The sequence below is a fragment of the Prosopis cineraria genome, unplaced genomic scaffold, assembly GCF_029017545.1.
Source record: "Prosopis cineraria cultivar Desert tree isolate PC_DT_omini unplaced genomic scaffold, ASM2901754v1 PC8, whole genome shotgun sequence".
NCBI lineage: Eukaryota > Viridiplantae > Streptophyta > Magnoliopsida > Fabales > Fabaceae > Prosopis > Prosopis cineraria.
The window spans coordinates 33,014,097-33,027,534 of record NW_026555339.1 but is presented as its reverse complement, the minus strand read 5'-3'; the positions used below and the strand labels follow the sequence as shown (position 1 = coordinate 33,027,534).

Genomic DNA, 13,438 nt, shown 5'->3' with positions numbered 1-13,438 from the left:
GGCTCAAACAAACAATATGGAGGACTCTTTAACTTCCCAAGGAATTTTTGCACAAGATTAGATATTTAAATTCAATATATTTTTGTAGACAAAATGATCAAAGAAAAAATCTATTGATGTTCAAATCATCAGAGTATCAAATAGCTTGATCTACAAGTCAAGTAAAATGCAAAATTATTAATTTTTTCTAACACATATCTACTACCTTGAACATAGTTTTGACATTTTAGATCATAAAAGGACTCTCATAAAAAAATTCACTATTTATTGAGTGATATGCACATACTATAATAATATCCAATAGATGCATTATATTTCAATTTCATATACTAGTGGAGACTAATGATATATGCAAATTTCTACCAAAATATAATATACTTTGATCATAATTATTATTAGATTTTTGTGAATCAAATAAATGTTCAAACATCCAATAATAACTTTACACTTCAAGTGTTTAGGGAATTGCACATCCATGATTTTCACATATTAAAAATTAATGTAATTCTACTCAAATTTATACATCTTTTAACTTTTTTCTTTGGTTAATCATCTTTACTCACACACACAGATATATATATATATATATATATATTGTAATGTATTTGTATGTAAGATTCTCATTTAATTTGATCATATGATATTATCATTAAATTTTTATTGACAACTTTATGTTTTTTGTTCTGCTTTTCTTGTTACAACATAACTTACTAAGATCTCTTTATTACTAGAAAACGAAGATAAATATATTCCTCTACCCCAATAGGGTCGATAAGAATACTGGGATACCATGAATCAATAAGGTAGATACTCTTTGAAATTACAAGGTTATCATCCTCTAAACAAAAATGAAAAAACTTTACCATGCCATTTGGACCAACTATCTACATGGTTCACACAAAAATCAACAAGTGTTAACAAAAAGTCCTTCGGATTTATGCCATAAATTAATTTGGTAGAGGCTCATGTTGATAACATATTATCAAACTAGAAGAAATATAAAAGAGATTTAAGTTAAGAGAAATGAATAGGACTAGAGAAAAATGATAGGAGAAAGTAAGGAGTGATTCTTCACATCATCAAGCTTACAATCACTTGGTACATGTCCAATATATTTATGTGCCACAAGACCTTAAATTCTATTTCTATTTCTATTCCAAGAATTACAATGAAAGAATAAATTTACGTAATTGTAGAATATATAAACATTTGAAGATTATATGTATTAATCATAGAAAACTCTCAAGAGGCCATTCATGTTGTCAGTTATGTAGCTTTAAGTGTAGAATTCTAAAGGACAACTCTTAGAAGGTTATACATATCCACACTTAATGAATTGTAATATTTATAATATAGGAACAAGCTTAACTCCGCTGATTGAAGCTACTTAGTAAATGTGGATTTGCATCACTAATAATGTGAGTCTTCATGTTAAATGCCAGCAGTAGAGAGCATGAGTATGCCAGTAACATCGTAAATATGACTCCCAAAAGTTGAGTAATCGGCCATTTGCATATAGCCAATTTGAGTGTTCGAGAAGAAAGGTCTAAGTGAGACAATGAAGTGAAGGCAAGATCTAATGATTTATGTAGCCTGCAGATAACTATGGAGGAGTTTAATGACTTCCCAGTTGAATTGTTAATTGTTATTTGTTACAATTTGATCAAACAATTGAAGAGAAAAAGAGATGGATTTATGGTTCGAACAAAACGAGATGGTAAAAAGGCCAAAAAAAAAATTCCAAGACAAAATTAAGAGGTATATGTGCAAATCAAGTTTTATAACACACAATAGTAACCACGGTTAGAATTGTAATTAATTTAGCTTAACAACAATCCTTCAACCCAAAATCACTGAGATGCAAATATTAAAATATATAATACCTATTATAAAATAAGATGTCACATATCATAAATTGATTCATGAGACCACAAGTAACATGTGATCATTATTCAAATGACCAAACAATCACAATATTTGGCTTATTATAACTTGGTAACAAGGATGGGTGCTCCATATTTAGGCTTCAAGAGCATCTTGTAGGAAGGAAAATGACGATAATTAGGGGAAATAGAGAAAGAGAAGTTAGACAGAAGAAGAGAGAGCATTATCTTTGCTTCTGTCAAAGCAAAGTTCTGGGCTAAACAGATTCGGCTTCCAACTCCAAATGGTATGTAAGCATTTGGATTCTTACACGCCTCTGAAACTCCTCCCAAAAATCTCTCAGGCTTGAACTCTGTTGCATCTTGTCCCCAAATATCTGCGTCTCTATGCAATGCTTGGATGAAGAACTGAATGATTGTTCCTTTTGGGACCACCAATTCACCTAATTTGATCTCTTCCAATGCCTCCCTAGATACCACTATTCCAGGTGAATATAGACGCAGGCACTCTTGAATCACCATTGTCAACTACCAAAGAACAAAGTTTAATTAATTAGACCCACTTCTTATCATGCATGCTAGTTCCGCATGAATGTTTTTTTATATATACATCTAAACAATAAAATTGAAAGTATGTCTTAAATTATAAGATGTAGTTATATAAAGAGTCATTGTGTGTAGGGTCAAAGGTATTTTTTTGTCATTCAACCGTTCACTCAAGAGTGTTTTGTATTCTAAATTTATGTGTGTTGCAATTCTAAATTTGAAAATGATGCATTGGACACTTTAGAGTTAAAAAAAAAAAAAATTTTGACCATTAATTGATAAAAAACAGTACAAAAAGGACCTAAAAGATTACCACAAAGGACCCATAAAATTTTTATCAGTTTATTTATATTTAATTTATGGGACTTAATTGATATTAATTTTTTTATATGGTACTTATGTGTAATTTTATGGGTCTTTAATTTTTTTAGAATTTTTTAGGTTTTTTTTTTGCATAATTTTTAAGTTAACTAACATTAAAAAGGTAACTTTTTTAATAGTAAGGTGCTCAATGCATCATTTTCAAATGTTGAAATAGAAAATTGCATCACATGAAAGTTTAAGATATTAGAAGCTCCTGAGTGAATAATTGAGCAGCAAAAATATCCTCTAACCCTTGTGTGTATACTATACATGTATAATTTGAAACTAAAAAATATGAAATTTACGTGAATTTGATTTTCAAATTAAGAAATATAAACTCCAAATAATGCATGGTAAAATGAGTATAACTTTATGTGTTGAATCTAAATTTACTTTTCTTGATATAAAAGTATATATCCATGCATATTCTAGTTCACTAGAAGGAGAAGAAGGGTACTAGTTTCAACTTTCGAAATTTGTCCATGTCACGGAAGCAGTGAGGCGACATGTTGGGAAAGGTATCAAGAATCTCTGAGCGAAGACATTCTTGCCGCTGAGGATTGAATGCCAAAATAATCAAAGTCCATGTAACTAATACAGCTGTGGATTCTGATCCAGCGAAGTAGATGTTCTTGCACATATCAACAATTAGTTTCTTTGCTTCGTGCTGTTTGTGCCTTAGCTTCTTCAATGTTCTCCATCCACTATAATCATTGGCATCAATAGTGACACTGTCAATAGTTATCTGTAATAAGTCCTTTTGGTTCAGATTTACTTGGCCCTGGTTTTCTTTCTCACGATCTTCAACCACTGTCAGAATTAGCTTCTCTATCTCTTTCTCCAACCTCCATATTTCTCTATTTCCCTTGGTAGGAAGATATCTAAGCAGGCACACATAGGATGTTTGATAATGCAGAAATCAGTATAATTCAAAATACTTTACTTGGTCAAAAATCATTAGTAATCGTTGTCTTAGTTTCTTTGCTTGATTGTAAGTGATTCGATGATTTCACACGTAAGCGGGATCGAGTTTGTGTTGCCATTATATATCATGGAAATTTGGTAAGTACATTGTTTAATCACTTACAAGTTCCTATGTATAAGATGTTTGATAAAAATCTTCAGCATTTACCCAATTCCTTTATTTCAATTTTCTCTTGATGTTGCAATTTAGAGAGTATTTTTGAATTACACATTAGAAATAAACATGAAGGAAGCTAAAAATAAAACCTGAGGATTGAAATCCCAAAAGGAAGGCTTGGCTTTGCCAAAGCTGATTGCAAGGATGCAAGCTTATCAAAAATTTGAATTCCCTGAACATATGAGCTTCCAAAGCAAGCTTTGCAAATGACATCAGTTGTGAGTGCCTTCAAGTCATTGTCAATCACAATCTCAGCCATTTTCCCTCCACTTTCTCCGATACACCTCTCCCATTTCCTCATGATTTCCCTTGTTGATTCTTCTATCATAGCTACCATGTTCTGAAAATTCCAAAACAACTAGGTAGGCCACTACTTCATATAAAAACGGGTGAAGATTCAACAACATATATTGGTCTGTTTGACCACCTGTTTGTAGAAACAGTTTTTTTTTTAAAAAAACAAAAAACAAGATGAAAAATCTACTTTTGAAAACATTTTTATATGTGTTTCGTTACTTTTAGTTCTGCAAAACTAGAGAAAAAGTAGAAGATATTACATTTTCATTAATGACAATTTGATTAATAAAATAAATTATTCTTTAATTTCACCCTTTATTTCACCAATTTAGATATGTTGTATAAACCATGATTCGAGTGTTAAGCGGTGACTACTGTACAATGTTTGAAAGTAATAGAGTAAAAGTGCAAGTGGTTAAGTAACCTGAATCTTGGACAGGAAAAATTGAGGAGCAATAATGTTTCTCTGGAAGGACCAGTATTGTCCATTAGCCATGAGGATTCCATCTCCCAACAAAGGCTTCACAACTTTGGACATAGTGGGAGACTTACCAAGATCCAAGCTCCTTGTTAAATTTAGCTCTTTGAGAAGTTCTGGATCTCCCACATACAAATGCTGCTTACTCCGAATGAAGTACAGATATGTTGGACCTAATCATCATCATCATCATATTCATATATCAATAAATTATATACATATATTGTGATTAAGGCCTAATTGGTTTCTGTTTTCATTTTATTTTGTTTTTAAAAACTATTTTGCAATATAGTTTTAAAACTACTTTTCAAAACAAAATAAAATGAAAATATTTTTGATGATGTTAATTTAAAAATTGGTTTCTTTATAAAAAAAAATCAACCGATAGTGATGGTCATTGATGGTTAATAATGGTTGCATATGATAATAATTAGTCAAAGTGATTGTAGTTTTCAATAATCAAATGTAATGGATTTTAAAAATAAGAAAAATAAAATGAAAACTTTTTAGATGTTTCTATTTTTTTTTCTTTTGAAAACAAAAAATGACAATAGTTTTGTAAACAAGTAAATTCAAAACATTTTTCCAAACAATTGTTTTATTTTTTTTAAAACAAAAAACTGTTTTTGAAAACAGAAACCAAATGTGCCCTAAAATAGTGAAAGGGAACATCGATGTGTGTGTGTGTGTGTGCCTGTGTGTGTGTATACCATATTGTTTCCTCCATTGTTGGAGATATGGAAAGAGAAAGGAAAACCATTGATCTGATGAGATTGGGAACGAGGAAGAGGAGAGATTGGAGTAATGTGATTGGATGCGTTGAACCTCTGAGAGATTGCCCCATGGGAAGGAAGGTGTTGGTCCTGTGATCCCTTGCTTATGAAGAACTGATCGGATTCTCTGAATTTTCAACCATAGCTTCTCCAATATTGTCAAAACCAGGAAGCTTACAACTATGGCTATCACTGACCAAAATATTTTTTCTGTCTGCCATTGCCATGCCTCTTCACCACCTTCCATCTTGGATCAGGGATAATGGAAGAGCTAGGAATATTGTAGAGTATAGCAAGAGCGGATTTTGACCAGGAAAGAAACTTTCTATTGGAAAAACTTTGCTTGGCCTATTGCTACTACGAGAGACTCAACTATTTATAAAATTCATGGGGAGTTTTAGATCAACATACATATTGGCAAAAGGAATCCCAAAGATACATGCATTTAAAATTACTGTTATTCATATATATCGTTTTTTATAGCCAATATTAATTATTATGCATGTACCTGACTATCTAATAATTCATGTATTTAGAATGGTTCATGAATTAAGTATTTAATAATGGTATTATAACTCCAATCCTCCAATTTGCTAGTTTATAAATTGAGAAAACGTACAATGTATTTGTCATAAAGTTAATAACTTGATACAAATCCAGGCCATAAACGGCCCTAATTGCACTCCAAGAAAAATGATTTAATGACAAAATTTAGCTAGGCATCATTCTTTTCTTGCTAAAAGCCTGAATCAGCGAGGAACAATGACTTGTAACTTGAGAGCTAGATTTATTGAGAGAATTAGCTAGTGAGGAAGTTAGCAAGGCCTAGTTTTTCCTCTCTCAATGTGAGAAAACTGTTGAGGCGCATATTTTATTCCTCTCTAATTAGTGAGGAAATTAAAGAACAAATTGATGAGACGTATTTTATTTCTCGATAAGATAATTAATTGACCAAAACAAATCTATTTTTTATATTTTAAATTTTCCTCTAATTAGATAATATAATATATTAAAAATTAAAAATATAAAAAAAAGAGGAAATGTCATCATGTAATTCAATTATATATATATATATATATTTCATTTTTTTATAAAAATCTTTAAGTTATTTATAGATTAAGTGGAAAAAAAAGATGGACAACGGAGGTGTCTCAAGTTATGGGTTCTAGCCTTGGTTAATGCATGTTATTAAATGAATATATATATATATATATATATATGCAAGCACATGTTGAGAAGTGATATGGCATGACATGGCACATGTGGAGGGATGATATTGCAATTTCCTAATTTTTGTTTAGGAATTCAATTGTGGATTAATTGAGGATCCAAAATAGATTTATTGTTATCTTGAGGTTTAATTGAGGAATGAATTTGTGATTGAGGTTATTTAAGGTTAATCACATATTTAGACATTTAATTATGATTACAATTGGGCCTAAAACCATGTATTAGGGTCAACCATCATTTATCATATTACTAGACTCGTAAGTGATTTTCGCCTCATCTTATTTGACAATTACTATGATAACTATCAAATATGATACCATTAAATATTTAAAATTTTGTAGAAGTGAAAATAGGTATTAGGTTGAATTAGGCCCAAATCATTACACTTAATTGGAGAATTCATGCACTATGACAAGTGCTACATGTAAAGTCCCAGTTTAAACTGGGCTTTACCATAATTCTCATTATATAATCAACCTATACAAATACAATAATATCAGAGTAATAACTCTTTATTTGTTTTCAAATCGCGGGATCCTGACTTCTTAAAATAAATATTCAAATAAGAGGACTCGTGGAACCACAAATGTAGTCAAATGACTAAAAAAACACAACAATCTCAATCCCAAAAATGGGTCATGCACTGCAGTGTGCAATACATGCACCACAGCATGTGGCACAGAGCCACATGCTTGAATTTTTGTGTCATGCACTGTAGCGTGCCATGTGCCGCAGCATACCAATCCAAATTTTTTGTTGTCATTTGATAGCAAAAATGATGAATTTTCGGCATGCACCATTTTCACATCCGACGTCCGATTGGAGTGATTCAAGTACCCATATGAAGCTTACAATGTATACAAGTTAATGGAACAAGTTTGGACTTGATATAATGGTCCGATCTAAAATTAGACATTTGGGTGTAAAAAGTCACTTTTTCTTTTAAAACTTGTACCTTAAGTACTCAATTCTTATTCCTTGTCTCATCAGACCACTTCGGGCCTTAAACCAAGTTCAAAAGGACCACATACACCTGATTGACACCTCGTATCACATATATTATATCATTTGCCCATTTTAGCCTCTTAATGCCATGTTACACAATTGTGAACTTATATGAGGAAAACATATACAACACATATTCACATATATATAACTAGACTTGTTCCATTTTCAACCCTCCGACTCTTACATGTGGGGCTTCACCTCACCATATGGTTGGGAATCATATCATACTTAACTCTTTCAAATAGGGCTTCGCCTCACTATTTGTATCAAGTTCTCATACGACCACACAATTCACAATCAATACACAATCAACACACACACACACACATATATATATATGCAAGTAGAATAAGTTAAACAAAATCATACACTTACTTGTTTTAGCATCTAGGCCTACTCATGTACCCTCTTACTGGGGCACCCTCAGTGAAATCCAACATCATTTACATATACAGGCAAGATTCACAACACAATTCATATACATAGTTACTTATGAATCCTAGTTGGCAATTCAAATTCTATAAACAACTTTATACATTCATTCATACATATGGTAGTTATACCACTACCAAATGAAGCTACTCTTTTCTTGCATCCTTTCCTAACCTTCTCATGCTCTCTTCTTTTGTGTTTAAAAGTAATGAAGTAAAACATACATTCCAATAACTCAGAGATAACCTCAATTACTAATTAGTAAGTAAAATCATAAACAAGCAATAAAGTAGTGTTGTATCAGTAAAAGCAATATCATATGCATATACAAGAATTCATTCTCATCAATCTCATTATGCTCGTGCAATGCATTCCTGGTTTCACCTAGTGGAGTAATCTCTACACTCTAACCAGGACTTCTAGTCACAAAAAACAGGGTCCACCATACTATTGCTCAAACTAGGTAAATCCTCTTCATATATGAATGGTCTCCTAGATATGTCATGGAGAAATTAAACTCTATGCTCTAGATCATCGGGACTTCATAACCTTATGCAAAGTAGGACCACGACCCCTTAATCTAGTATAGGGTAGCCTTATACATCATTCCATATCCTAGGTCCGTCATGGCAGAGTTAAGCTCTATGCTCTAGATCATCAGGATTCTTCTCCTAAGTCTATCATAATGAAGTCAAGCTCTACGCTCTGGATCGTCAAGACTTCCTGGACCTCCTTATGGTAGGATTGTGTCCCCTACTATAACCCAGGGTATTCTTGGGGATGCGATATATGTCAATGCACATGCCACCTCTTTGACATTTTAATCAATACTCACACAACCACATGTATATACTTTCACAATGCTGCTACTCTATCAGTTCACAATTGGCATGTAGTTATATCAAAATACTTGTAAATAATTTCATAAACAAACAAGTAAAACAATTGCTCCAGCTACCTTTAACCCTTGTTATTAAGGACTACCAATCATACTAAGCTCCTAGGGGCACAAATTCTTATGAGCAACTTCACAAGTACTCAATCTACATAATATAGTGCCCCTTAGTCAATTCTCAACACTTTTCACAAGCATTAATTTGGTTAAATTGAATCCTTTAGCGCACACACAATGATCCAATTGAACCCTTCTGAATTCATTTACCCACTATTTATAGTCATTAGCCTTATAGGCTATTCAAACAACAATAACAACATCCTAACTCATTTATTCCACCAATTTCATCCTTTAACCTAACTTTCTTAAGCTAAATGAGCTTAAGTCCTCAAATCTTAACCATTCAACTCCATACTTGTCACAAAACCTTAGTTCTATATTCGATAACTCGTTTTAACCCATTCTTTTAAATTACAACACCTTAGAACTTCATGATTCAATTTCTCATTAATAAAATTCAATGAAAATGGGGTAGAATAGAAGCTTGGGGTTGCGCACCACTTATCTGACAAGTTACTAATTGAAGTAGACTCTAAATCTCTAGATATAGCTTGCCATAGCAGATCCAAAGCTTCCTCATTTCTCACGCATATTTCCCCCTCCTTCTTTTTCTGATTTCATGATCTGAGTTATAGTAAAAATTCCACACTATGAACCATGGTGCATGACATAATAAGAAATCTCTCACTTATGCTCGCACGTTAAGCCCCGGATTGTCATTCTACCCTTCAATTGTATCAATACAATATCTAAACAATACAAAACATCAACCCAACACTCAAACCACAATCAATCTACTAATTACTAATTTACCCTTGGTTAGCAATTAGTTCTTGGGATTGAAATTCAAAATGTTACACTACAGTAAATGAGAAGTTTGCCATGACACACATTGTAATTATGTACTTAATAATCTATTTGGAAGATAGAAAGAGAGGGAGATAAATAGAAATTGTAGGTGAAAAATTTATGGTGTTAGCTAGGGTTTGGTGATACTCATCAATTTAGGCTAGTTTTGGAGCATTAAAAGCTTAAGGTAAACACTCTAACCTCTCCTCTACCTTTTATTCTTCATTTTTCTAGCTCCTTTGAGTTGGTTATTTAGCTAGGGTTTCATTTTTGGAGAGGCCATAGTAAAGAGTCTGAATCTTATATGTTGCTTGAGGCCTAATAAGTGTTAGTCCAACGGTTTAGTTGGTGATTATAACAATAGGTACTAGTCCAAATCTAGAAACCTATGCTTGGTAGGTGAACTTTGATGATGATTAGTGATTATATGAGTGTTTTAAGGTTAAATATATGTTCAAGAGGTGTAATGAGAATTAATATGTCTTAAAGACTGTATGCAATTGTATTGGACAACTCTCCACTCTTTTGAGCATCCTATTGTTTCTAAACCAACATAGGGCATGCCTGAACTCATGAATTAGCCATCTTTGCCATAGTTATGTTATGGCTAAAGTCGCTGTAGTAGACCTCTTAAAGGAATTGATCGACTAAAGGAAGAATTTGTGCTTAACAAAGAATTTTCTAGGACCCAAAAAGCATGAGAAGGTTGAGTGACTGTAATTGTGAAATTCATTCTCAATTAGTCATGCATGAAGGGGCAGGTTTCCTTGCATGTGGCTCATCCGTGTTAACTTATTCAGATTTTACATGAACTAGTGAACCAGTCACTAAGTGGGGTTACTCCTTAGTGTAATGAGGATTACTATGACTAAGTTTGATTATTAAAGTGTGTAAGAATGTGTTAAGGCAATGAAATTAATTATCCTAACCCTAGAATTATGGTGTGATTAGTGTCTAAGAATTTTTATTAGCTATAATTAACATGCATTAATGATAATCAGAATTATATTGTGTGTAGATTGTGATATTAATGACATAAAAGGTGGTAGATGTTGGATAGGGCTGGCACACAAGGGGGTGAAATGGATGCTTAAAAATTTTCTAGACTTTTTCCTAATCCCAGTGAATGCAGACAAAAATGCAAGGCAGAAATAAAAAATTTAAGAAACTTGAGAAGAAAAGCTTAGCATAAAGTATTTATCCTGATTCAATCTAGCCACTTGGCCTACATTCATTCATCAAGATCACCCTTGAGATTTTTAACTAAAATTACAAACTTTAATAGGTACTTGCCACCATAATACAGCTCTTAAGACTACACTAGTCTTGACTCAACAACAATACTTACTGCAACAGAAAGTTGTTACAATGCATTTAGAACACACTCTTTCTAAGATTTCAGAACAAGTAAAATAAATGAAACTTTCATAATAGATTCTTTAAAAAGAGTAGATAAATTACAATGGAAGTTTTATAAACCTGAGAGCTTCTTTACAAAATTATTAAGAAGTTGGTACGAAATTGAATGCAAACACATTAATGCTCAACAAATGTGTTCTCAAGATTATCCACTAGCTTAAATGAGGTTTTATATATTGTTTAAGGTAGTTTAGACTGTTAGGAACTCTTAAGAAAGTGATTATAGCTATTGGAGATGTGTAGGATTAAAGAACATCAGAAAAAGCCACTTTTCCCATAAAGCATTAGAAAAGTGTCAAATACCATTTCAAGTGGGAAATGGTCCTATCCACATGTGGAACGGAGCTTGTGAAATTTCCCCTAGTTTACTCATGACATTTCAAGTGTAGGGCTATAATGCTCTCAAGTATGATTTAGATGACAAAAGCTCTTAACTTCTTTGTGTGACAAATCACACATGGGTACCAATAGTTCTTAAGCTTTAAATGGATGACATAAATACCTAGCTTCTTTGTGAGACAACATGGTCAAGTTCCATTTCAAGTATGGATCATCCTAATTCACATCGAATCTAAGAGAAGAAAATAAAATAAACCTATCATACTAAGTCTTCTTTTGATCTTCATACCCTAGAAGGTTTTGTTACTTCAATGGCTCTCAAAATTTGCACAAGTAACAAACATATCTCTCTTAGTTTTGTCATAATCAAACATATGGTTCAACATTCTCCCTTTTTTCCATGATGACAAAGCCTTATATCAAAGTTTAGTTCTTTTTAATGTAATTACGCCCCCTTAATCAGGTATAGGATTCTAGAAAAAAATTAGAACAGGGAGAATTTCATGCATTTAGGAAGGGAGATCTCGATGAGAAAGAGTTTATCTGAAGGTTTAATGACCTATCGGCTTATTCCATACACCTCCAATACAGCAATGATATAAAGTGGAAAGCTAAAAGGTTATTGAAAAATATGAGACCTGAGTACTGGTAGCAAATAGTACTATTAGATGAGACAACATATTGGGAAATGTGCCACAAGCTGAGAGTAGTAGCTAGGTGTGATAGATAGGAAAATTCCAAGAGAAGGCAAGATAGTATGGGGAGATTCTCATCCCCTTTAGGTTCAACAGGCAGAATCTTAAAGAGGCTTGGATACAGTGCTGGTAGTTCCAGTTCATCTAATAGGAAAGGATTTATCAGGGGACCCTAGTCTTAACCATTATAGAGGGGGTCAATGTAAAGAAGTAGGGGTGTGAGAATTAAGCCTCTATAGTCTTTGAGGCAAGCGTAAATGTTCCAGCGCTAACTTTAAGTACTGGAAGGACAACCCAGTGCAACATTTGTGACAAATTTCATTCGGGAAGATGTTGGGCTTACTTCAAGTGTAGCAAGTTAGGTCATATAGTAAGGTAGTGCCTGAAGGGCAGAGTTTATAGGACTAAGCAAAGATCCACTATTCCTAGCTGAGTGTTTGTAGTCATGCAAGAAGAGGCTAGAGCATATCTGAACCTAATCAAACATATAATTTCTATTTGTGATCATCGATTAGAGGCATTGTTTGACTCGAGTGCCACACATTCTTTTGTGTTTGAGGAGTCTGTGGATAGATTGAATTTATCATTGCAAGAATTACCTATGCTCATTAGAGTGATGATGCCTTCTAGATTGTCTAGTATTACAAGTAGAGCTTGTCAGGGTATAGAGATTTCATTTGAGGATAGAGTTTCTAAGATTGATTTGATTTGTATTCCTATGAAAGGAATATATGTGATTATTGGCATGGATTGACTAGAAGTGAATAATTCTATGCTTGATTGTGCCAGAAATGTGGTTTCATTACCAGTATGGTCTGGAACAATGGATTCTTTAGAACAGCCTAAGTTCCTATTGGTAGTAATGTGGAGAAGTTGATTTAGCAAGATTATGAGGCATGTATGGTGTTCTTTGCCTCTAGTACTGTGCATGATGGTGGAATTGACATGATTGGAGTAGTAGATAGTTCCTAAAGGTATTTTTTGACGAAATGATTGGATTAGATCCTGAAAAAGAAGTTGAATTCTCAAT

The 13,438-nt window shown here is 32.8% G+C and overlaps 1 protein-coding gene across 1 annotated transcript; it reads right to left on the bottom strand.

Moving 5' to 3' along the window:
* Positions 1–1,985: 1,985 nt before the first annotated feature.
* LOC129317541 (cytochrome P450 714A1-like) lies at positions 1,986–5,728 on the bottom strand. The gene is made up of 5 exons (XM_054961854.1): positions 5,419–5,728; positions 4,655–4,881; positions 4,023–4,273; positions 3,250–3,673; positions 1,986–2,411 (listed from the first exon to the last, which is right to left on the bottom strand). Exons 1-5 carry the CDS (start codon positions 5,726–5,728, stop codon positions 1,986–1,988), a joined length of 1,638 nt encoding a protein of 545 aa, XP_054817829.1.
* Positions 5,729–13,438: the final 7,710 nt, after the last annotated feature.

Bases quoted from the DNA above. Each gene is read 5' to 3' on its own strand.
- LOC129317541 (XM_054961854.1), bottom strand. From the start codon at position 5,728: ATGGAAGGTGGTGAAGAGGCATGGCAATGGCAGACAGAAAAAATATTT. The intron at 4,274-4,654 runs GTTACTTAACCA...TGGAATTTTCAG, and splicing joins TTTTCCTGTCCAAGATTCAG to AACATGGTAGCTATGATAGA. The intron at 3,674-4,022 runs GTTTTATTTTTA...GTGCCTGCTTAG, and splicing joins TTTGGGATTTCAATCCTCAG to ATATCTTCCTACCAAGGGAA.